The sequence below is a fragment of the Oncorhynchus tshawytscha genome, linkage group LG12 (assembly GCF_018296145.1).
Source record: "Oncorhynchus tshawytscha isolate Ot180627B linkage group LG12, Otsh_v2.0, whole genome shotgun sequence".
NCBI lineage: Eukaryota > Metazoa > Chordata > Actinopteri > Salmoniformes > Salmonidae > Oncorhynchus > Oncorhynchus tshawytscha.
Window position 1 is genome coordinate 61178973 of NC_056440.1, and position 26174 is coordinate 61205146.

The following is a 26174-nucleotide window of genomic DNA, read 5'->3' on the forward strand; positions in this document are numbered from 1 at the left end:
GGTGAGGATATAACCAGAATGTGCCTCCTTTGTTGGAAAGCACCCTTACTCGTGGAGATGAGGTATTGGGCTGCTTAACTGAGGTATGAATCCACTTTCTTTGGAGAGGACTGCGCCATTGACCCTACAGACATGTCTGTCCCCAGCTGCCATTAGGCAGGAGTAAGGACAGGACATAGGTCAGTCAAAGGAGTTGGCTGAATGTTCCAGAACTAATAAGAGGCCTGCTATACACATACCTGTCTCTGTCGAGAGACTGCTAGTCCCTTCCTGAGAAATGCAATTTTGTTATAGACAACGAATAATATATTTAATAATAGAGGGACTCCAAAAAAAACATAATGTAGGCCTACTAAGGCGTCCGTCATCTCGTTCACCATGACACTTCTGTCAATGGTCAATTAGCCTAGAGAGGTGAATTGAAGTTTTAGAGCTACCAGGCAGTAGGCCTACAGTATAATCATGTTTAGGGCTAGACTATTTGTTATTTCCAACCATGAAGATGAATGAATTCTGCCAGTGACAATATATATATATAAAAACGTTTTGTGAAACCTCTAAAAACGTAAATGCCATCAAAATACTAATCCGTAACATATACGAGCTCGATAGTGTCCAAGGGGGTGGGGGGCTACATCCGCTAACGGGGTGGGGGGCTACATCCGATAGCTGGAGAAACGACTTTGACCGCGACGCACAAGGTACAAAGTCACTGGTGAAGCAGACAGTCCAGCTTTGAGCTGCCCCGCTCTATAAATCGCACTTAAACCCACCCTGGCGGTGGACTGAGTCCAGGAAAACTGGAAGAACATTTTGGATTTTAACGGGCAGAGAACCATCATATTAAATCGTCACAAGACTCGCCGCAATTCAGCGCTAGATTTGCACGAGTGTTGGACAGCTGCAGCCGACCAACTTCTTTGTCAGGTTCCGTAAATAATGGTCAACAAACTTGGACCCGATATTTAACCTTCAACCGTCTTCCGTTGCTCTGGGCTCATCTGCACATTTGCAAGAGGAATTCGTTTATTCTGTCAACATTAAGCGTGTTATACACAGCAGTTCAGTAAATGAATTTGTGAGCTGGCTTCTGTGCAGTGACACCAACATGTCACTTACCATAAAGCTAGTTGTTAGGAAATTAGTTTCTATCCGCACGTCCTGATATGGAATTGTGAGTAAAATTGGGACACGCCCGCAAGCAATAATAGGCTACCCAAGCTTTTTAGAAATCCTGGCAACAGTGCAATACTTCTCTGATCCCCCTCCTGGGATTGTGGTCTGTTCAAACAGAACTGTTGAGAAGACTTGTAGTGTGGCAATCAAAAAGGACAACCTTTCGAACAGCTGCAACACCTCTGGCAACTCGAGTGAACCTTGTTTTCTGGAAGCGATACTGTCTGGAGTTGATGAATGTCACTGTCCGTATTGGTGTCCTCGCCATAGCGGATGTAATATTTGTTCCTCTTAAAATTTACAGTATTTCAGAGGGACTCCTTGGAAGGTGACCAACATAAACTATTCTTAACAACTTGAAGCGCGTTTTTGTACCCAGTGGCACAGTGGACACTTGGACAAGGTATCAATTTCCTTGTCCGGGGTTTATGCAAGCCAAGAGTAGGCTATGGCATCTTCATGGGAAAACTGGATTTGGCTACTATGGAGACGGACTTTAGTTCCCTCTCTCCTCGTGCTTTGGGTCACCTGTCTCGGGACACACGGAGGAGAGGATGGAGCTTTTAATGCAGAGGTAATTGGATCATCTTCCCTGAAACTGTTAATGTTCAGAAAGTTCCCTGTGTTACAACAATGCTGTAGTGTTTATACAAAAACTAGTTTTAATGTATCATAATATGCTGCAAAACACATACCATTTTTTTTTAAAGCTCTCACCAAATCCCAGTTAACTTTTGCTGACATTGCTATTTGACTGCCCATCTTTCAATAGAGATAGCCGCGAATAACCTTGACAACCTTGCGCTCAAAATAACAATTGGTCCAAAATAACAATTATGTGTTATTTTCTGCAAGAAAACCTAAATATATGTTTGGTCAAGTTTGTTCCAGTCTTGAAACAAAAAAGTCAGATCACTATTATAAATGTTGCTTATTCATGAGACATTCATGATTGCAAATTGGGCACTTTTGCACACACATTTTGAACTTAATGACCCAGGTCATTCTGTCTGAGGAACTCAATCCAGCACACCAAGCTGCATATCCTGCTCATGACTAGCTGTTCCAATATTAACAGGACGATCCCTTGTGCGCCGCCAATTGGGTCCTCCTGGGTTGGAACCTCTCCCCAAAAAGGCCATGCTGCTAGCCAAACTACACAAATTTTACTCATTCACTGACACACTGACACACTCTTGCAGTCAGCACCATATGTGGAAAGCTGCTGTTCTTAGAGGATCTCTGGGTCAGGTTAAGTAATCCCACTGTTATAACCACATTCTGTAAGCACATATCCATAGTATTGGTCCAGCACTTTACCTTCCTACAGGTAGGGTTGTTTTGCTTTCTTGAAATACTACAACAGTACCTGAAAAGATATCTGCATCACTGACTGAGCCATGCTCATCTCACTAGTTGCCCCCTGCTTTGGACATAAAGTATGAATCAACTGAATGATTAAATGTTGGGGGGGAATAGGCAAATGCTTTCACGGTTCATTTCCAGAGCGTCACTCTTTCTGTCTTCAGCAACAGGTAGTGCTGATTCCCAACCTGCTCCAGATAGGTGAGAGTGAGCTGAGATGTAGGCTAATGTTTGGGGCGGAGAGCTTAGCAATTAACATGTGTGCCAGGGGGAATCAAATGTACCAACAAGTGTGTAGAGAAGAATAAACCCCTCTAGTTTTCCTTTACAACACACCAACTGAATGTGGAGGGCCAGTTTCAATCCAGCGCAACAGTGTTGAATGTTTGTAATACCCTTTCTCCTTTGTTATTGTATAGGTCTGTGTTTTTGTGGACTTTGTCCCAGCTGCACCCACTTAACCATGCTGTGTTGACTTTAGTGCTTAGCCTCTCCCGTCAGGTCAAGGCTTAATGAAGGGGTCAGTTATGCACACGTTGTTTCTTCCTCTCTCACGGGCCACTGCTGTTGAGGTCGGTTGTTGACTAATAAAAATGTTAAGCCACTTTGAAGTCATAGTAGTAAAACAAACCCACGTGAGGCAGTCTGAACTACCACAATCTGCCTGGATCCTTTGCCAACACATGTGTATACACGTTTCTCACACCTGTGGGGCCTGTGGCAGATTTGACAGTTATACAGTTATCACAATGGATTTACCACTGCCAAATACATATTTTAAAAAAAATAAATGAATGTGATTTTATGTGACACTAGACTCTCAGAGCCCTGGTAACCGTGCCGATGGTGTTCTCACATGAAATGATGTGGCTGCCACCAGACCAGTGTGGCCGTGTTGTGGTGGTGCAGTGTGGGACTGGGTAAGTCTCTGGGGTGTTAGGGTGTGTGTGGTGAGGCCACTGTGGTCCACAGCCTCTCATTGTTGGCCTGGCTCTCAGTAGAACATACAGCTGGTGTGAGAAACGGAGATGCGCTGTTATAACAAGGTATATTACCAATATTATAATGTAATAATAGCATTATAATACTATAATATGGAATATTTAGGAGAGACAATGTAAATGTAAGACAAACCCATAAAGATGTATAGAACATTCTTGTCACATAATACATCATTCACTAATGAATGTAGTACAGACTCTTAGATTGAAACACTGTGCTGAGGAAAATCCAATATTGTCATTAGTCAATATGGGTCGGGCCAATGCGTGCCACTGCATTCTTACCTGAGTTTCGGTTGAGTGCACTCTGAGTGAGGCAGATTGGTGACTAACTCGACTGAAGGATTACAATGAGGAATGAGGCTCATACACAAGTTGTTACTGCTGACCTGGCAGCCATTGTTTACCAGACATAAAGACCTGGGGGCCTTTCTTGTCCCAACGAGCCACATCCTGGCTGAGTATTAGCATTGTAGTGTTTAGGTGGTAATGGGGTCTTTAATTGTAGTCAGGGAGACCTGTTGTCTGAGGGATTGTTTGAAGAAGAAAAAAATCTGGGGCGGGGTGGAGACTGACGAGAACAGACAGCCTGTTAGTCAAAGCCTATCTGCCAACGTCTGTCCTCAAGGTGTGGGTTGGTGTTCACCTGAGAATTTCAAGCTTTGTGTGTGTCTTCGCTAAACTGTTACACTTAGCCTACAGCTGATATTCTCTCTCCATTCAATTCAATATAAAGGGATTCATCGGCATGCAGGAATAATATGCATATGAGCTCAGCTGAGATCTGTCTTGAATGGATTCCCTCCTTTTGCATTTTTACTGAACTTTCTCACTGACGCAATGGTCATCAGCTCCCTCCCTGAGCCTACAGCTTGACCTATCAGAAGAGGCTGGACTCCTACACTGTCTGATGAACAGACATGGAGTGGGAGTGTTTGAGAGCAATAAATGATAGAGAGAGGGAGAGAAAGAAAGTGTGAACTAGGCGGCTTGCTCAGCTGTACTGCATGTGATGGGTAAGTATGACAGCTGTTTTCCAAATGAGACACAAACAGAGGAGAGACATTTAGGCCTGCAGGACTCCCAGGCAGCTGAGGAGCAACAATGAGAGCTCTTGTCTGGAGAGGACTGTTTCAAAGTGAAAAGAGGGAGCGAGAGGGAGAAAGAGAGACCAGCATAGAGAAGAGGTGGAGAGGGGCTAGGGTTTATTAAATCTGCAGAACACAGGAGGCCGACTATATTGCTTCCTGAAACCCTATCTTTATCCCCAGTTTAACCCTTAACGTTGGCAGAGCCAGCCTCCCTCTATTTCTGCTTATCCATGGAATCTGAAGCATGCCTACTCTCTGTATTTCAACCAGTTCCTTTGTGTTCCCTTGAGGTTGCCCGTCGCCATGGGTAAAAGCAAGCTTTCATCGCCATGGCGAGTGGTAATGAGTAGCGATGAGAACGGGAAATGCCATTAACCTCTAATGGTGACTGTCTTCCCTCCGGATCTCTCTCTCTCTTAGTTTTTTCTCTCTCTGGATCTCTGTCTCTCTCTCTCTCTTTCTTTCTCTCTCTCTCTGTTTCCATCTCTCTCTCTCTCTCTACTTTCTCTGTCTCTCTCTGTCTGTTTCCATCTCTGTTTCGCTCTCTCTCACAAGACACTCCCTTACAGAGGAGGACAGTGCCGGTGTGTGTTTTTTATTTCCTCCCCTTGTCTCTCTCTCCTTCATTTTTACTCTCTCTCTCTGCTGGAGGTTAGGACCAGAAGATGGCAGGCTACCAAGTCCAAGGAATAAAAGCATTCTCCATTTGTTAGTGTCTTGGCTGACATTGTGTGGGACACAGACAGACACACACACACACACAACCACACACACCGAGTGAGGCTCGTTTTACAATTCCTTGTGAATTGCTGGATTCAGGGCGCCTTTTGGAGCTGAAGGAGCTGCTGACAGGGTGGCTGATTGGACTGAAGGAAGTCCAGCACTTCACTCCCCCCTGGAACCATAGCCGTGCTTTGTATTCATTACAGATGATTCTTAGAGGGTAGGGTACAAAGCATTTTACTTTTTAAAAGGGTTCTTTCATATATCTATAATGTGGTGTAGCCTATTTCTCTGGTTCCAACGCCCTTCAATAAATACTGTCCAGAACTATGCCAGAGAGAATAGAAACCTGGTTGTTGTGTATTTTACAAGCTTGGATAATATATTTTCCGTCTTGTATGAACACACCCCTTCACCTCCTACAACCTCCAGAACCCCGGACTCAGATTGTGGGAATGTCTGTGTCCCACAGATAAGGGCTTATCTGGTAGATAAGGTGGATCCCACCTTAACCAACTATAAACCAGCCATTCTCCGCTTCCACCCATATCCAATGAAAATATAGGGAAAGTATCTGCCTGAATTTGTATGAAAGAGAGAGAGAATTATAGATTGAGGGAAGCAAAAAAGAGCCAGCCAGTAGGGGGTTGAGAATGTGACAGGAAAGAGAGAGGAAGTTGATATAAGAGAGAATGAAGGGGAAGAAAGTAGGAGAGGCTGGAGAGAGTGTCTCTCTTCAAGGCTCTTCGTCAGCCGTGTTTCCAGAAGCAGCAACAGCAGCATGGGATCTGGGGGCTCCAGTTGGTGCCTTGGAGAAAGAGGGGTTTACATTCAGCCTGTGCCCAGAAACAGGGCCGGCTATTCAGTCCTGGTCCACAGCAGAGGGAGGGGACCACAAAGGCCAGTGTCTTCTATAAGCAGGGGGGTTGGAAGGGGAGGTCATGCCAGCCAGAAACCAGAGGGAGCCCCAGCTACCCAGGCCTGGTTCTTAGCTAGAAGTGAAGTGGGCATTATAGTACTCCTCCCCCTCCTCTCTGCTCACTCCTCCCCCTCCTCTCTGCTCACCCCGGTAATTCACAAATTTACTGCTCTGGGAGGAGGTGTGTCTTTCAGAGTTTCTCAAGATGTCCATGGTTGCTTGTGTGACAGGGTCAGAGATTGTTACTATTCTTGTGTAAATCACGTGGCCGCTTCGCACACGCAGTCTCACAAGGCAGGCGTACATATATCAGAGGAGTGACATCAACAAAAGTGTGGCCATTCACACATCTCCCTCCATGTGGCTTCTGATTTTTTACTAACAGATGGAAGTGGTGCAGAATGAGTCACGGCAGAGAGATAAAACATATCACTGGATGTTCAATGGCTCTTTTGAAGATCAGGAAATGTATGCCACGTGTTGCCTGTGTCTCTTTTTCCTCACTGGTTCATGCACTGGGATTTATCATCTCTCGGACACAAACTGCTGTCAACGAAATGGTGTCCTAGCACAGCTGTTTTTAATCAAACTCAGAGATGCATAAAGTTAACCCGCTGTGTTAACCCTGCTCTCAATCACTAGCCCTGTTATTGCCTCCACATTGGTTACAGCAGGCAGGGCAGGGCGATGATTCAGCAACCACAGTATAGGGTTAATTGTGCTTATTACAGTATATGTGTGGGGGGCCTTCTTATGTAATTAGCACTAATTACATAATTAAAGATCAGTAGCCTCCTATACAGTAGCGTGGGCTTCAGAGAAAAGCCAACCCTGCCTCTCCTTATCCTTTAGCGTCTCAGGCATATCCCATCCGCTGAGGGTTTTGAGGGGTGGTCGTCTTGGTGCGCCTGGTTAGTTCCTGATCGCTCTCTTTCACGATGGTTTAGCTGATAGAGTTCCTCGCCCACCCTGTTGAGTGTCTCCATCTGTGGATATATCTGCCGTGACGCTCTGGCACAGCCTGTGGTGGTGCTATATATCCCTTTAACAGGTGGAACGGTCAATCTGAAGTCTGTGATTGTATCAGGTTTCTCCCTTCATGTCTTCCTCCCCCACACAGCAGTTACGCTGTTCTGTATGCCTATTAAGCTGCGTTTAGACAGGCAGCCCAATTCAGATCTTTTTTTCCCACTAATTGTCATTTTGACGAATCAGATCAGCTCTGAAAAACATCTGATGTGATTGGTCATAAGACCAATTAGAATTGGGCTGCATGTGTAAATGAGTCCTTAGCAGTGTACACTCGGTATAGTGTTAAGTTTCTCTCTCTCTCTCTCCCCCCCCCTCTCTCAGTCATGGCTGCGGATGTATGGCTACCTACCTCAGGCCAGCAGACAGATGTCCACCATGCGGTCAGCTCACACCCTTTCCAATGCCGTCAGCGACATGCAGCGTTTCTACGGCCTGCAGGTCACCGGCGCGATGGACCACGGCACGGTGACGTATGTCACACTTCCTTCCCTGTTGTGCTCTGTCGTTACTCCCATTGCTGCCATCCTAATGGTCCCGAACCAGACCCCTCTCTCTCTGATGCCTATGGGGTCCAATCATGTCAATGGATTCATTTCCTAGTTTGTAATGGATCTGTGCAGTATGAGGGAGACGGAAGGATTTGAGCTTTGGAGTGATAAGTTAATAGGAGTGTGAGGTGGTCTGGTCTGGGGTGTAGATAGCAAAACCCCAACAGGGAGCAATATCTGCCTATCTTTAGGGGCAGCCTATCTTGAACCCACAGATCAGTTACTGCACATAAAACGCATGAACTTTTCAATGGTACAGCACCTGGGCTGGTATCACGGGCAGTGTATCTCATAAAACCTCAGTGTGACACTGTATAGAGGAGTGGGGAGTGTAACCCTGACGTCCTCCCCTAGAGCCATGCGGAGGCCGCGCTGTGGAGTCCCAGACAAGTTTGGGGGTCAGATCAAGACCAACGTTCGGCGGAAACGTTATGCACTCACTGGCCACAAATGGAACAAGAGCCACCTCACCTACAGGTAAATAACAGGATTTACTTCATCTTGGTCAATCTTAATCTATAACCAAATTCCAAATGAGTTTTCATTTGGATTCCTCCTCTTCCCTTGCAGTATACAGAACTACACACCAAAGATTGGGGAGTACAACTCGTATGAGGCCATCCGTAGGGCCTTCAAGGTGTGGCAGAAGGTGACCCCGCTGACCTTCGATGAGATCCCCTACCAGGAGATCAAATATGGCCGCAGGAAGGAGCCTGACATCATGATCTTCTTTGCCTCGGGTTTCCATGGAGACAGCTCACCCTTCGATGGCGAGGGCGGGTTCCTGGCCCACGCCTACTTCCCTGGTCCTGGTATGGGTGGTGATACTCACTTTGACTCTGATGAGCCGTGGACCATCGGCAATGGGAACTTGCAAGGTAGGTGATGGATGTGGATGGACACCGGTCTCTTGAGCTCTACACCAGAACCATTACATCTTGTACATTCTTCTGAATTAAACGCCAGCGTCCCTGCTTTCCTCTCTCCTCACCTACTTCAGCTGGTCTTTTCCTACCTTCCACTTGTTCAACCATAGTTGCCATGACAAACCACATCATCACTCATTTGTTGACATTTTTTGCAGTTTCACTCCGCCGTTACCTCCATTAAACTTCAAAGTTAGATGGATGACATCATACTGCTCTTACAGCTCCCACCGGCTTCCAAAGCCGTGTTTTAAGGATTGGTAGTATTCTTTTTTTCTAAATCCGACCTTTTTTATACTTTCAATCATTAACCACACTGGTGTTTTGCCCAGAGGGATCTTGTTGAGTGACGGAGGGTTTTTCCTGCCTTGTGGAGGTGAACGTTGTCATTTCCTGAGCCAGTCAGAGCAGAGGCAGATGGCAGATGATTGGTAATGCTTGGTGAGGTCAGGAGAGTAGGAGGTGTTACTCAACAGATCACAGAGAAGTCTAAATGCCACAGCGAGGGTGTTGAGGTAATTCCACAGTGGGAGACCGGTTTTTATGTTGACCCTGTCTTTTAACACCGTTGCATCCTCATGTAGCCTGGTTCTTTTAAACTCTCTGACACATTACTTTTAACGGCCTTTTAAACCACGACAATTCTAAAAGTAAAGGTCAACTAAGTGTTCGTGGCACATTAAGGACATTGTTGGCAAAGATTAAACACACTTGACAAGTGTTGTGGTTATTACACACTGATAGCTAACAAAGCTGCAAGTCTATTCATTAGGCTCATAGACAGGGTTATGTGCTGCTGTGTTCATTTTAGTGAGGAGGAAGAGAGATAAGTTTGCTCTTCTGTGAGCCACATGGTTGTCAGGGTTACCTTACAGAGCCTTCTTTCTTCCTCTCTCTCTCTCTCTCTCTCTCTCCCTCTCTACCTCCCTCTCTCTCTCTCTCTCTCTCTCTCTCTCTCTCTCCTCCCTCCCTCCCTCCCTCCCTCTCTCCCTCTCCCTCTCCCTCTCTCTCCCTCTCTCTCTCCCTCCCTCCCCTCCCTCCCTCTCTCTCTCTCTCTCTCTCTCTCTCCCTTTCTTTCGCTGTATCCTGTCGTATATTTTTAGAGTCACATGAATGTGCTGATTCCCCACTAAGTCACAGATTGTGGTTGGAGGAAAAGTTGGAAGGGGGGGGGGTGAGAGCATGAAGCTGACAAAAGGAGGAATGCTGAACATCTCAACTTCCTCAGATGACAGAAGCTATGACATAATGTAGTACCACACGATGCTGTCTGTCAGTATAATAGAGCGATCCCTACAGTCACCTCACCAACCACCCTCAGCCTTCTTTTCAGACAAGATGGTCCACAGATCAGGTCAAAGGTCAAACTGGAAAGGAATAATATGTCATTCGCTGGGAAAGTACTATGCTAAAACTTAGAACCAACTTCAAAGGGGAACCTATAGGTTACAGTAGGTCAATTCAATTCAAGGCAATTTTTGTGTGAGTGTCCACAGGATGTTCTTTGTGGAGGGCGGTTGAAGTGGCGGTCACTATGTCTCTGTTGCAGTGACAATGCGTCACTGTCAGTCTGTCTGGTACAACGGCAGGCTTTGATTGGGGTAGGAGGAGTGCGTGTCTTGATGCTTATCAGAAGACATTAGACGTTAGATCAACCACTTTATCTACAGAGAGCACCATTAAAAACCCTCAACAAGCACATTTTTGTCCATTGACTTCATAATCCCAATGGGAGGATCTTACTGTCTGAACATGTGGACTACTGCCCCACCACCATGTAGTCTCAGTTAGAATGAGGTAACTGCATTCCTCACTTGGCCAGCACTTGGGACCAATAACCAGGATCAAAATGGGAAAACCCCTTGACTTCCCCCTCAACCCCAGCCCCACCTCCAACCCCAGCCCCACCTCCAATCCCAGCCCCACCTCCAACCCCAGCCCCACCTTCAATCCCAGCCCCACCTCCAACCCCAGCCCCATCTACAACCCAAGGCCCAGCTTCAATCCAAGTCCCAGCTCCAACCCCAGCCCCACCTCCAACCCCAGCCCCACCTCCAACCCAAGGCCCAGCTTCAATCCAAGTCCCAGCTCCAACCCCAGCCCCACCTCCAACCCCATCCCCAGCCCCACCTCCAACCCAAGGCCCAGCTTCAATCCAAGTCCCACCTCCAACCCCAGCCCCAACCCCAGCCCCACCTCCAACCCCAGCCCCAGCCCCACATCCAACCCCAGCCCCACCTCCAACCCAAGGCCCAGCTTCAATCCAAGTCCCACCTCCAACCCCAGCCCCAACCCACCCCCAGCTCCAACCCACCCCCAGCTCCAACCCTAGCGCCAGCTCCAACCTAAGCTCAAGCCCCAACCCACCCCCAGCTCCAACCCTAGCGCTAGCTCCAACCTAAGCTCAAGCCCCAACCCCAGGTCCAGCTCCAACCCAACCCCAGGTCCAGCTCCAACCCAACCCCAGGTCCAACCCCAGGTCCAGCTCCAACCCAACCCCAGGTCCAGCTCCAACGCCAGGTCCAACCCCAGGTCCAGCTCCAACCCAACCCAGGTCCAGCTCCAACCCTCCCCCAGCTCCAACCCTAGCGCCCGCTCCAACCTAAGCTCAAACCCCAGGCCCAGCTCCAACCCCCCAGCTCCAACCCACCCCCAGCTCCAACCCTCCCCCAGCTCCAACACTAGCGCCAGCTCCAACCTAAGCTCAAGCCCCAACCCCAGGTCCTACTCCAACCTAAGCTCAAGCCCCAACCCAACCCCAGGTCCAACCCCAGGTCCAGCTCCAACCCCAGGTCCAGCTCCAACCCCAGGTCCAGCTCCAACCCAACCCCAGGTCCAGCTCCAACCCAACCCCAGGTCCAGCTCCAACCCAACCCCAGGTCCAACCCCAGGTCCAGCTCCAACCCAACCCCAGGTCCAACCCCAGGTCCAGCTCCAACCCAACCCCAGGTCCAACCCAGGTCCAGCTCCAACCTAAGCTCAATCCCCAACCCCAGGTCCAGCTCCAACCCAACCCCAGGTCCAGCTCCAACCTAAGCTCAAGTCCCAACCCTAGTCCAGCTCCAACCCAACCCCAGGTCCAACCCCAGGTCCAGCTCCAACCCAACCCCAGGTCCAACCCCAGGTCCAGCTCCAACCCAACCCCAGGTCCAACCCCAGGTCCAGCTCCAACCCAACCCCAGGTCCAGCTCCAACCTAAGCTCAATCCCCAACCCCAGGTCCAGCTCCAACCCAACCCCAGGTCCAACCCCAGGTCCAGCTCCAACCCAACCCCAGGTCCAGCTCCAACCCAACCCCAGGTCCAACCCCAGGTCCAGGTCCAGCTCCAACCCAACCCCAGGTCCAGCTCCAACCCAACCCCAGGTCCAGCTCCAACCTAAGCTCAAGCCCCAACCCAACCCCAGCCCTGAGCTTTCTATTTTAGACGCATTCTTTTGGAAGCCATGTACAGTACATGTCTGTCTTTCATTCAGTTACATAAGTCTACACTACTAGCTTGTCCTGTTTCCAGTGCCTTTTGTAGCATTAATTAATGAAGTGTTCTGGCTCCTGAACCAACACACAGTTAGTTAGAGGATGAATAAAGACACATTGTGTGAGATGCTGCCTGAATGGCCTGTTCCACTTGTTGTCTGCCATTCCCCCCTTGAGGAAACCGTCTAACTCCGTTAACACTTCCTGCTTGTGATCACAGCTCAAGTGTCAGTGGTGTTACACAAGGGGACTTCTCACTTTATTCACTCACTGTCTATTTTAGGTTTAGTCGTGACGAGGTGTATACTTCTTAAGTGCCTTGAGTATGATAATGACTATCCTCCTCTCTCTCGCTCTCGCTCTCTCTCTCGCTCTGTCTCTTTTTATATTCTATATCACTCTCTCTTCTCTCTCAGGTAATGATCTGTTCCTTGTTGCTGTACATGAGCTGGGCCATGCCCTGGGCCTGGAACACTCCAACAACCCAATGGCCATCATGGCTCCTTTCTACCAGTGGATGGAAACGGACGACTTTCAACTGCCCGAGGATGACCTCAGAGGAATACAACAGATATATGGTGAGTTGGCCCTCCATAACAAAACTGCTGGTGTATGGACCTGAAAATGTTGACTGGAAGAGCTTTGGTTTTCAGTGTTTTAGTCTGTTTGGGCACTGCAGTATAACTGTATAAGAGTGGGGGGGTTCCAGCCCAGGGCACCCCTGTGATTAGAACCCTGATTTGAGTTGGAGTAGTCGGAGGTCTGTGTTTCCACTCTACATTCCTCCTGGAAAATCAGCCTACTGACTCACATATCAACTTATCTAGCTTGGGCAAAACCAGGACACAGCTACCAATTATGAGATCAGTTGGAGGACAAATCTCTGAGCCCTTGATTTCCTTTTAGTATTTTTGAGTGGAGAGTAACCTCTAACTGCTTTTCATTAATGCGTTTATCACTTTATCTTCTTTAGGTCAGCCAGACGGTACACCCACCCAGGCTCTTCCCACGGTTACTCCTCGCCGGCCAGCCCAGCCAGACCCCAAACCCCCAACTCTCCACCCAACTCTCCCCCAAGTCACCCCCAACTCTCCACCCAACTCTCCCCCAAGTCACCCCCAACTCTCCACCCAACTCTCCCCCAAGTCACCACCCAACTCTCCTCCCAACACTCCGCCCAGATCTCCCCCTAACTCTCCCCCCAACGCCCCACCCCGAAAGCCAGACAATCCCCACACGACTGACCGCCCGGACCACTACGGCCCAAACATCTGTGAAGGAAACTTCGACGCGGTCACCATGCTCAGGGGAGAGATGTTTGTGTTCAAGGTGAGGACCTCAGACTGCCCCCACACACACATGAAATGAGTTGATTCAGTCTCAGTGCTGCTGCTAGGGACTGATGCTCTTGGATGGCTGCATGACCTACCTACTGTCACTAACTGGCTACCACCCGGTTACTCTGCCATGCACCTTAGAGGCTGCTGCCTTATGTGCATACTGAAGTCTTGGAATACGGGTCACTTTAATAATGATTGCATACTGTTTAATCCACTTCATATGTATATACTGTATTCTAGTCAAGGCCTATCCTATTTAACTATAGCTGTACATATACTATTCTTCAGATATACTAGATATTCTATCCATATATTGTCTATATGATCTATACACCCCGTCACATATATATACAGTATATATATATTTATACTCCAGACTCTGACATCGCTCGTCCTAATATTTCTATATTTCTTAATTCCATTCTTTAACTTTTTAGATTTGTGTGTATTATTGTGTATTGTTGAATATTACTGCACTGTTGGAGCTAGGCACACAAGAATTTCGCTACAGCCGCAATAGCATCTGCTAAATATGTGACCAATAAAATGTGATTAGATTTGATCTAGTAGGTCATTTGATCAAAGGCTGCTCGTATTGCAGCCAGTGAGCGTGATAACCATGATGCTGTCTGTCTGTGTCTCTCACTAGTGCAGTAAAAGCTGCTATCCCCAGGTTAGGAGCATCTGGAGAGCCTTATGGGAAGGTGGATCAGGGCCTGGGTTCAATTGGGCCCTAAGCAAGCTGTAAAACCCCAGAGCCGTTTTATTTTATGACCTGGAGCCCCGTAAAGAGGAGAGGAGCAGCCCTCTCTAGGTCTCAGATGTGCCTGAACAACTGCAGGACCAACCAGTCCAGGGCTGTGGAGATGGCTCTCGTTTGAACCATTTGTTAGGCCATTTGCCAACAGCTGGAGAGAATTTCACTGTTTATGCTTCAGTTGAGGTGGTCAACACTTCTCTTTCGTATGAAAAGAGCCGGTGCTTGACTTGGGCAGGAGCTCGCCTGAGTTGAGTACCGGCACCTAATATGTTCTACTGCTTGAGTTCCTGCACTACTTATAGAATATTAGCTCAAAAGTACTGTGGAGCTCCTGCACTAATTATAGAATATTAGCTCAAAAGTACTGTGGAGCTCCTGCACTACTTATAGAATATTAGCTCAAAAGTACTGTGGAGCTGCTGCACTACTTATAGAATATTAGCTCAAAAGTACTGTGGAGCTCCTGCACTACTTATAGAATATTAGCTCAAAAGTACTGTGGAGCTCCTGTTCCTCTTATAGAATATTAGCTCAAAAGTACTGTGGAGCTCCTGCACCTACATGTAAATATAAACAATACCCAAAATGAGTGCCGGCACCTATTTCAGTCCAAGTCAAGCACTCTCACTCTACTGAACTTGGAGTTGGATGTCTCTTTTTCCCATAAACTGCCATTTGCCCTGACTTCAGTTATCGGTCTCTCACCAACGGTCTCTGTGGGAGAGGGCGGAGGGGGTGTACGCTACAGGCAGCATAGAGTTGAAGGGGTGTGAGGAAAAGAGTCATCTTTGACTGTGCTGTGCTCTTTTGTCATCGGGCTTTATTTGAAGTACACATGCATTAGATTACGATCGACTGTAACGTCACAAAGCCATCTCCTGCTAATGCCCTCAGCCTATTTTAGGAAAGGTACCATCAGGCCCAGACTGTCTCTGACATTGAGCAGTGTTCATAGTAAATCATATCTGGTCAGTTCTCTTTTCTCTTGTCCGCCAGTGAGGCTCCACAGTCAGTACATTTGACTAGTAGGGGTGGGCTTTTTTCAGAATCGTAATTACACTTCTGTTATCCTCTTCTCTTCCTGCCTCTCCATGTTCACAGAAGATTGGAGTAGATTGGATGCAGGGCAGGTCTGCTTTAAATTATGTTCTGTTCACTAACAGGCTGCACTCCCCGCTTCAAGGACAAAGACAAGAGCTGCTGCCACGAAGATGCAACTCTTAGCTTTTACCATTGATGCTGACAGCCAATGCTATTAACGTACCACTAATGAATGAGCGTGCAGATCTGTGAGGTCATTTTTGGAAAGCACTCCTAGGCCTACACTGAGAGGGCGATTTCCCTCTTGTACCGTTTCAGACGTGTTTTGTGCTGACTTAAAACAAACAGAGCAGTTCGACCAGTTTAACTACTTTATATAAGTCCTACTCGTAAAACGCTCCTCATGCAACATGCAGCAAGCCCAAACCAGTTCCCACAGTAATTGGACATGCGATCTGCTCAGTGCTGTGGTCGTGGGTATTAATAGCCTTCAAGCATTAGTTATTTCATTGTCCGTTCTGGCAGGCATGTCATGTAGTGCAGGCATTCGGATGCGCTTGGGATCCCGACCACCCAGCAGCAGGCTTCTCCTGAACCCCAAACGCTGCTGGAACAGAGCCTGTGTTGAAGTCGGGTGACAGAGAGAGTACGGGCTAGAAGCTGTTTCCCTCACCTTTTAAATGGAACTTGAATGTGCCCTCTCTTTCTATAGACGGGACCCTACCCTCTCTTTTAGACACCGCAGAGTGTGCCGTGGTGGTGAAATGAAAATGGGGGAGTGTGTGGCGTGGAGAAGGGTAGGGGGGTTAGTGGATGTAGAGGAGGGGGGCTGGGTGTTAGAACAGACGGTTTCATTTTAGAGGCCCTTGGCTGCGTTCCTGGGTCTGGTTTAGATATTAGACATGTCTGAAGTCATCTCAAGGTCTGGGCCTGAGCCAAAGAGATGGAGGGAATGTGATGGTCAAGCTCGGACGCCCACCGCACCATGTGACTAGGGACTTACTAAGGACACACTGAGTGAGAGAGAGAGTGAGAGAGTGAGTGTGTGTGTGTGTGCCGGGATGTTTATGTAGTGTATGCGTACGTTATTGAAGTATTTCTCCTATTGATTGATCCAAACTGTTGAACGTAACTGTGAAGACTTCCTCCTCCAGGCAATGTGCTGAACAGGCTCTGATAGAGAGGGGATGTTCAGGAACTACCAGGCGCGTGGCCCATCATGTTTGGCACTCTCTGTTCCTCTCTCCCATACGGCTCTACAATTTATGGATTGCATGATGGTACTAAACTGCTGATACTCAGTGCTGTGTCCATATCTGGCATGCAGGCAGCAGATCCCAGCTAGGTCTGGAGCTCCAGAGAGCCATGTCACAGGCAGGGTCACAGGTTAGAGGTCATGCTGAGCAATAGAGCTCCAGTGGATGTGCCATCTAACGGCTCTCCCCGCTCTTTTTCTGACAGGGTCGCTGGTTCTGGAGGGTGCGGAGGAACAGGGTGCTGGACAACTACCCAATGCCCATTGGTCACTTCTGGAGGGGACTGCCTGGGGACATCGATGCAGCCTACGAGAGACACGATGGGAAATTTGTCTTCTTTAAAGGTTTTTGTTCTCTCCTAATCGTTGTACCTCACGTGCACGCACACGTAAGACTATAGGCTAGCGCACGCACACATGCACACGCAGTTAGTCATTGTTGTTTTTGAAATGAGGGTTAAACAGAAGAGAAATAGTTCAACTCAGAGGACCGAAACTGTGTTTGTTTATGTGTTGAAGTAGCAGCAATCACAAAACAACTGAACGCTTTGGTTACACTGTAATGAAGCAATGTTGCTGATACTAAAATAGATTCACAAACATTGTTTCAGTCCTCTGTGTGTGTAGTGCGTGTATTTTCTTTTCACACCAGTGTGCCTTGGAGCCGAAACCTAAAGCTGTTAGTATTTTCCACATTACAATTTAATTACAGTTGAGTAGTGAGTAAACATTGCTAATTCCACATTAACACTTATTTTTGTTCCTTGATCTCCACATTCACTTCAGCTTGTAGCCCCAAACGTATTGTAACCCCGGATAGTATATTATGGACAAACGGTCTTTGATAGAAGAGATGATCTTTCTGTCGAAATGGAAAAGATAATGACATCGTTAAGTTAAAATGGGAGGACTGGAGATCCCTAGAGTTTTGTGCTAAAATGCAATCGGATTGGGCTAGACAGGAGATCTCCATGGTGGCAGTGAATGCTCATTGGCTCGAGCTGTAATCCTCCCCAGACCTCCTCATTCGGTCACAACTACCTCTTTCCTCCCTGCACCGTTGCCATAGAAACCGTCCCATGCCCACTAACATTAAGGTTTTTCACTTTAATTTTGGATCATTTTCCCTCATTATATTGACATAAAAAGAGCTTTCGCTGCTATAAGGCTTTCTCCCAGAACTCATTGCAGCTTTCTATTGATTCTCCCACCCCACCTCCTCCCCAATTGATAAACCACACATAATAATATCCTTAGGAGAACCAACACAATATGATTTGTCAGTAGAGGTTATTATAGATCCCGCTGGCATCTCTTTGTTCCATGGGTTTTGTAACCAGAAACAGTGAAAGACAGATGGAGGTAGTGAAACCGCTTTTTGGGGATACATTTGAGGCTGTAGTTCTTTAAGACAGCTGGCTCGCCCTAAAGAAAGTCTCCAGGGCAAGTGATGTCATTGGCAAGGCCTTCTGAAATTTGGATGACAGCCATAGGAAAGAAACTAAGGGACAAAAAAGTTGGCCTGCCACATCTGGCAGATGTGAGTGAGAGAGTTGCATCAGCCGTTTGTTTCCAGATGCTGACTGCAAAGGTTTTTGTTTTCAATGAAAAGCTGGGCCAGGAGAACAGAAAGCAGGGCATGCAGATGGTGCCTCTGTGTCTAACATACTGTAAAACAATAAAAAACGACTCGCCATGTCCTCAACATTTCCACTCGAACCACTTCAAATTCATTATATCTAACCAAAGCTGTGCATAAACGCAATTTCACTCTCTATAATGTCTGTTATTGGCGCATGCTAGCCAGCGAATAAACAAGACTGTAATGTAACGGCAGGTTAACAGTTTCCATAGCGATCTCCAGGTTGATGAGTGGTAGTTGTTGGAAAGGGAAAGTCCCTATGCATTGCTCCACAAAGGACCGTTAACCACGGATGCCTTTCTCCTTCCCTCCTGAATTATTATGTCCCACCCAATATCTGTCCTCCCTTTTCTGTCATCTCCTTGATGTATGTTCCACCACATCACTGTACTTCTCCTCTCCTCCCCCTCCTCTCCTCCACCTGTAGGGAATAAGTACTGGCTGTTCAGGGAGGCAAACCTGGAGCCTGGTTACCCCCAGGAGCTGACAGACTACGGCAGGGACATCCCCTATGACAAGATAGAGACAGCCATCTGGTGGGAACCATCAGGTTTCACATACTTCTTCAAAGGAGACTGGTAAGGAAGGGACTCTCGCAGTTATCTGTTAATTGTTGCCCTTTTCCACGTTGACAGATGGGAGTTTCCATCATGTGTTTACTACTGTAAATGGTCTTCTATTGTTTTGGCTTTGGAATATGTTTTTTCACGATTACAATTGTATGATCTCTTGGCATGTAAGGATGTGGCGTCATCTCTTTTGTGCTGACTGCTTTGGCTTAGAAGACACATACACTCTGAGTTCTATTTGAATGCCTGATTTAACATAAGCGCTGAATAGGGGTTTGACATACTGTTATTCTCTCCCTCTCGTCTCTAGGTACTGGCGCTTTAATGAACAGTCCCGTGCAGTCGACAAGGACTACCCCAAACCAATCAGTGTGTGGGGCTCTGCGGTCCCGTCCTCTCCCAAGGGGGCTTTCCTCAGCGATGATGGAGGTGAGAGAGGCGAGAGGGTGGCCAGGAAAATGCCAGTAATGAACACTCTGAACAAAGGAGAAGGGTGGGTCTGGTCAATAAGAGAGAGAGAGGGGGCTTAGTGTAGGCAATATGAGCTGAGTAGGGACAAAAGTGACATCTTGAAAGGATGAAGAAAAAGACAATGTTTTTTTGGCTGTCTTTCTTTCCCCCAGAACTGTACTCTATTTGCTGTCTCACTCAATGCCGTGGATAAGTATTTGATTATCATAACAGCGTATTTAGTACTTAACATCTTGCTCCTGTCTTCCCCTCACAGCTTATACATATTTCTACAAGGGATCCAAATACTGGAAGTTTGACAACCACAGGATGAAGAGTGAGCCGGGCTACCCTAAATCCATCCTGAGGGACTTCATGGGCTGCAGTGTGGACCTGGACCCAGACAGAGACGGGGACACCGACGCAGGCCGCAAGGTCCCCGACGTGGATCGCCCTCCCTTCAACCCTGATGCAGGCCGGGACAAAGACAAGGAGAAGGACAAGGAGCGGGACAAGGATCGAGACCGCACCAACGATGTAGACTATAAGGACGAGAGAGAAGAGGAGACCAATGAGGTGGACGTGGTGCTGAAGATCGACGAGAGCGAGACGCGCACTATGAACATCATCATGGTGACAGTACCCCTGGTCCTGGTGCTGTGCATCCTGGGACTGATCTACGCCATCATCAACACACTGAAGAGGAAAGGAGCTCCCAAACTGCTGGTCCACTGCAAACGCTCCATGCAGGACTGGGTGTGACCTCTGACCCACTTAATAACCCCCCCACCTGAATCCTATCCTCGTTCCTCCATCTTCTCATCCAAAACATGGTAGTAGAGACATAAGTGCAAATACGTACACACATATGCATACACACCCTCACACACACAGCAAACATAAACACATACACCTAACTCGTCCCCCTCCCATGGTGCTCTCCCCAATGAGTTGTCTGTAGTCTATTTATATCAGAAAGTTTGCACATTGTTTTTTGTTTTTGTTTGGTTCATATTGTGTGTGAGTCTTTTTTTTCTTCTAAACCAGGAAGTGTCTGCATTATTCTCTCTCTCTCCGCCCCGTTACAGGGGGTTTCTCTGAGAAAACTTCCATCTGGTTCTTGGATTAGCCTTTGAAAGGGAAACAGAGACAAAACAGAGCGATAGAGAGAGACGGCAGCGCAGAATGAAGGGAGTGAAGGAGGTTTGATTCTGTGAAAAGCAGAGAGACCCCCCTCTTCCACTCCTCCTCCCTCCCTCCCATCTCCTCCCTCACTCAGGACTCCTTCAGCTGAAGCAGGCCTACTGCAGGTCAGGTATCAACAGGAGAGAGAACAGTGTAAACAGTGTCACTTTTTGAACTGCAACTCACCCAATGCTTTTTATCACTACACCTTCCATGTTGAACAGCCACTAACTGAACTTTTGGTTTTCTCATCTGTTTTTAATTCAAGGGCACCATGGATGATATTGTAAATGTTGTCCATACTTTATAGACAACTTTCACAAACGTTTGGGTTATTCAACCAAACATGGTCCCGTGGTGCCTCTTTCATTTCGAACCTTGTTTCGGTCCTATTAAACCGTGGCAATGAGAGTTTGAGTTGTTATGATAGGGAAGGGTTGGAAAAGAAAGGCGCTTCTTTCCCAAAAAATGTAAGACAAAGGCAATTCACTGTGAAATTACTGTGTGTGGGACTTGGGGGAGCAGTTGAGGTACTGAGGAAGGAGAGAGACGGGGTATTGAATGAATATCCACTGGGCAAAATCTGGTTGAATCAATGTTGTTTCCACGTCATTTCAATGTGATGATGTTGAATCAATGTGGGAAACTGATTGGATTTGCAAAAAGTTATCAACGTAAGGGAATCTAATTTTCCCACCAAACTTTTAACCTAAATCCAATCCAGCTAGCACATTGGGAACGAAGCCATACGTTTTTTAAACGTTCTGAGAATGGAAGTGAACATTTAGCCTGTTCTGGGAACGTTCATTTTTAGGTTGCTGGGAGGTTGCGAGAACATTTTACTATGGTTCCCTGAAAGTTTTCCTGTGAGGTTTTGTTCATGTTCTGAGAATGAAAATTATAGGTTATTTGAAGGTAATTAAATAAACTTAAAACTACTTTTAATACCACTGCTAGCTTAGGTTAACTGTTTTGAACTCCAAGCACAGATAGGACACATGTTAATTAATCTTCTTATGATTAGGAACTTATGATCTTCTGCTCTCTATCCATGGAATTAGTCCATTGATGCTGAGAACGGAGTGTATATGTTTTTAAATAACATTCTTAAAACGTTCTTTGAACGTTACTAATGTTTTCTTGTGGTTTTTATGGAACCTTTTCTTAATGTTTCTGAGAACATGACTTTAAATAGAACCATGAGAAAATCTGTAGAAAAAGTCCTTCAGAAGTACCGAAATTCTCACAGAAGAACTTTGTTTCGTAACGTTCTCTGATCGTTCTGAGAACATGGCTTTAAATAGAACCATGAGGAAACCTATAGGTAATGTTATGATGCAGTACTGAAATTCCAACCTAAGAAACATGGTTCTCAGAACGTTGTGTGCTAGCTGGGTACCCTGCACCATTCCCAGAACATTGTGAGGAGGTTTTATGCAAAAATAACCATAGGACAACCATGCTCTCACCAAGCTCTAAGAAACATATGGTTCTCAGAACATTATGTGCTAGCTGGGAATGACATGCTGAAATGTTTTGTTGATTTCATTTTGAATTGAAGTTAGTTGACAACTCAACCAAAATTAAATCAAAACTAGAGTTTGAAATAACATCTGTGCATAAGAGATTGACTAATGCTTTTAATCTGAGAAATATTTGGAACAAATGATACTTCAGCCTCCACTGAAATGTATTTATACATATAATTCAAGTAATGTACCACACAATGAGCCCTCTTTCTGTAATACCCTCTCCCCTAGATTTAAATAGATTGGAGGGCCTCTCTCGCTCTCTCTCTCTCGCTGAGCTTGTTCTAGAGAGTTAGTCCTCTGAACATACAGCTAATCCTCTCATTTAAAAACAGCAGGTGTTTTAAAATATTGTTCAACCCCAGCCTCGTGTCTTAAGCCTTCTCTGTACCAAAGCAGGCTTATTTTCATTTTGTGAGAGGTCCAAACAGAGAGACAGACTTTACCAGAGAGGGAGAAGGGGGACAAGAGAGGGCGTGAGAGGCTAGAGATCTACTAAAGGAGTTCAAACACAGAAACCTTATCTGTTAAGTATTTGGGAAGGCTTACGGTCTGTTCCTGGATTGTGTTACCCAGATGTTGGTGATTGTCGGAAGGGGTTGGGAAGGCTGCAGGGCAGGCTGAGTGAGAGACCAGAGATCCCTTCCTACAGCTGAGTAGGGCAGTAGGGGGAGTGAGGGAGAGGAGCTCACTGGGGACCCTTATTGGCACTGTGTCATACTGTATGACCCACATTCACTAGCTCCAGAGAAGGAACTGTGGAGTCTATTCTGATACCAAAGGAAAATAGTAGCATGCAGTGTATGTGACCTCTTTATTTCTCACATTGTTATGTATTCCCTATGCTCTTCTCTTCGACCACCACAAGGCCCATGTACAGTACACATACGTCAGGTAGATTTGCTAGCAGCCCTCTAAAGATACTGAGAAAGGTGTTGCTGTAAAGTAGAGATGGGTCATTTTATACTCATATACCTGACAGGTTTCACTGTTTACCATCTGTCAAACAGTAGTTGTGATGAGCATGTCTGTCTGAGGCATTGACGGAGGTAGGGGGTGTACAGAGGATGCCGCGTGAGATGCTCCCATAATACCACTGAGATGGCGGATGGCCAGTTAAAAGGGCTATTATAAATATTCTTGACAGCGGAGAGGAATCACAGTCATGAGACGTCTTGCGTGTGTCAGTGATGGATCCCGCTCGATGGGGTTGCTAGGAGACCAACTCCGTCCCATTGCCCTCTCATTGTGCTGCGAGGTTGAGAGAGGAGTTAATCAGAGGTAAAAGCCTTCCCTCTCTCTTCAACCCCCTGCCTCCCCCACCCGTCCCCATCCACCCACCCATCCTGTCCAAATCAATGGGAACTCACCATCAGCAGGCCTAGAAGGTATCTGGACACACTCAAAAAATGCTCACTCATTGTCTGAGACACAGTCCATGCCTTACTCGCTCTTTATCTGGGATAGCTCGTATCTTTGTGCCTGTATGGAGTAGACTATCTCTGCGAGTTCCAGGCCGTAGTGGCCTATGTGGCTGTTTGTGTTTCCTAGTATGTCTATCTCTTAGTGTGGATTTATTTTACAACTGTTTCCCGGTGTGTCTGAGACATCTCCCCAATAAGACACTGTAGTCCCCAACGATGCCTGCCTAAGAACTAGCTCGAGCAGATGCAACAGAAAAGTGGGAAATTTCACAAAGGATATGCCTGCTTGAAGTAAACTAGAACCTTTAAAAGAGCACTCTGGGATTGAGTCCAAGACTGCTTAGTTTTGTTTAACTTTTTTTTTTCTCATGCAATGCAAAATACAGCAATGAAAAATACAGTTCTGAAATATTATGTCAGGGAATGATTGAGGTATCAACACTCTGTGTGTATGTGTTTTGTGTGAGTATGTATATTTTCGAGTGCTATTACTCTGTAGTCTCCTTATAGCCTTATAGTAATAACTTCTTCCTCTCGCTCTCTCTCTGTTCAACACCACTGTACTCTTCTGTGCTGGTCTGGTCCTCTCTGAAGCCCGTCTAGGCCCAGCCTTGGCCCCAGGGGGACTGTAACAATGGGCTCTCACACAAAGTGCAGCATTGTCCTCCATGCTGTCATTGCTCCAGCCCAGAAGGAAGGCAGGCTGAGCCCTAGTTCAGGATCGGGAAGCTTCCTTTCTTCCTTCCTCCCACAATCCCACTCTCTCCCAACCCCACAGTTCTGTCCTGGTCAGGGAGGGAGCAGAGCAGCCAAGGCAGTCTGATGTTTTATATCCAAGATAGAGAGGAACACAGCAGACTATGTTCATTCTATATATTCCATTAGTTGTTGTTTGTGGCCAGTGCATTTCACAGGCATCCTGTACAGTTGCTTCATATCATGTCTCACAGTTAACCACTAGCTTGACAAAATTGTTTTGTTATTCATTGCAAACAACAACCACACAGGATGCCAAACTGATCTTTGTAGAGAGAAAGAGAGATATGTTAGAAAGATGACATGGAAGACATGTCAACAGAAAAGGGTTCAGTTTGATCCTTGCTTTCAATTTCTCAATCCTCTGTTAGATGTTTGTCAGATCCAGAGGTTGGTGGGAAGATGATCGATGCGCTTTGACTGAGTCTCGATGCCTCAGCTCCAGACACACTCAGTGGGTGTGCATCCCTATCCCAGAGCGCATCTCACCTTACTCACTCAGCTGAGCCTGATCAACTGAAACCACATGCTATTAACTCTCAACTGACATACGGTAGACTGCTCCTCCCAGATCCTTGGAAAGCCAGGCAACTAAAAGCCTACCAGGCTATGGCAGCGCAACGTTACATCTCGCAAATGTTTTAACAACGTTACAGAAATGTTGTGTGAAAGTTACTACCCGGGCAATGCTTCAGTGAGTTCGTTTTTTTTTCCAAACCTCACCACGCCTATTAACATTGATGGGATGAAAATAAAAAGTTAATTTGTCTGTATGATTATCATGATTATTTGTAATATTAATTTAGAATTTTTCTTTGAACTCCGTATGATTCTTTTTGTACTTTTAATAACATTCCGTATGTGTTTTTATTTTATTTTGCTGTAGAAAGTGAAGATTTTATACATTTGTGTTGTGTGTTCACCTCTTGTTGAGTGTGTTGACTATCCATGCTGGACATGTACACAATAAAATGCTCTAAAAACAAAGAAGTCTACTAGTCGAAAGCGATACTGCATTTTCTGAACTATCCCAATGACCTACTCATGATGCGACTTTGTGTTTGATGCTTGGCACTGCACCAATACAGAAGCTGTGTGGGACCATGATTTATTTTGTCCACTATAATGTATGATTCCCAATTGAGGACTTCAGTAAACAAACAAACTGTATCCTGACAATGGTTCCACCCCTTCTTCAAACTCTCCCTGATCTAAGATCACAGTCCGTGGCCAGGGCCACATTTCCGCTTTCTCAAGAACCATGGACCATGGGAAACTGGGAGGGAGATTTGGCAGCAACAGCCCAAATACTACAGAGATGAGAGGAAGCAAGTACAGTAGTTTGGTCAGAGCAGGTGCCCTTCTATACAGTAGTAACCTATAGTTGAAGTCAGAAGTTTACATACACTTAGGTTGGAGTCATTAAAACTTGTTTTTTAACCACTCAACAAATTTCTTGTTAACAAACTATAGTTTTGGCAAGTCGGTTAGGGTATCTACTTTGTGCATGACTCAAGTAATTCTTCCAACAAGTATTTTTCCAACTGTCTGTTTGCAGACAGATTATTTCACTTATAATTCACTGTATCACAATTCCAATGAGTCAGACGTTGACATACACTAAGTTGACTGTGCCTTTAAACGGCTTAGAAAATTCCAGAAAAAGATGTCATAGCTTTAGAAGCTTCTGATAGGCTAATTGACATCATTTGAGTCAGTTGGAGGTGTACTTATGGATGTATTTCAAGGCCTACCTTCAAACTCAGTGCCTCTTTGCTTGACATCATGGGAAAATCAAAATAAATCAGCCAAGACCTCAGAAAAACAATTGTAGACCTCCACAAGTCTGGTTCATCCTTGGGAGCAATTTCCAAACGCTTGAAGGTACCACGTTCATCTGTACAAACAATAGTATGCCAGTATAAACACCATGGAACCAAGCAGCCGTCATACCGCTCAGGAAGGAGA

The 26174-nt window shown here is 46.3% G+C and overlaps 1 protein-coding gene across 1 annotated transcript; it reads left to right on the forward strand.

The window, feature by feature from the left end:
- The first annotated feature begins 680 nt into the window (after positions 1 to 680).
- On the forward strand, positions 681 to 25193 carry LOC112263568 (matrix metalloproteinase-15-like). Its single transcript, XM_042330860.1, has 10 exons — positions 681 to 1750; positions 7629 to 7777; positions 8210 to 8332; positions 8426 to 8733; positions 12672 to 12833; positions 13229 to 13584; positions 16858 to 16996; positions 18721 to 18871; positions 19173 to 19291; positions 19590 to 25193. The coding sequence occupies exons 1-10, from the start codon at positions 1625 to 1627 to the stop codon at positions 20072 to 20074; spliced, it is 2118 nt and encodes a 705-aa protein (XP_042186794.1). The 5' UTR covers positions 681 to 1624; the 3' UTR covers positions 20075 to 25193.
- The last annotated feature ends 981 nt before the right edge of the window (positions 25194 to 26174 follow it).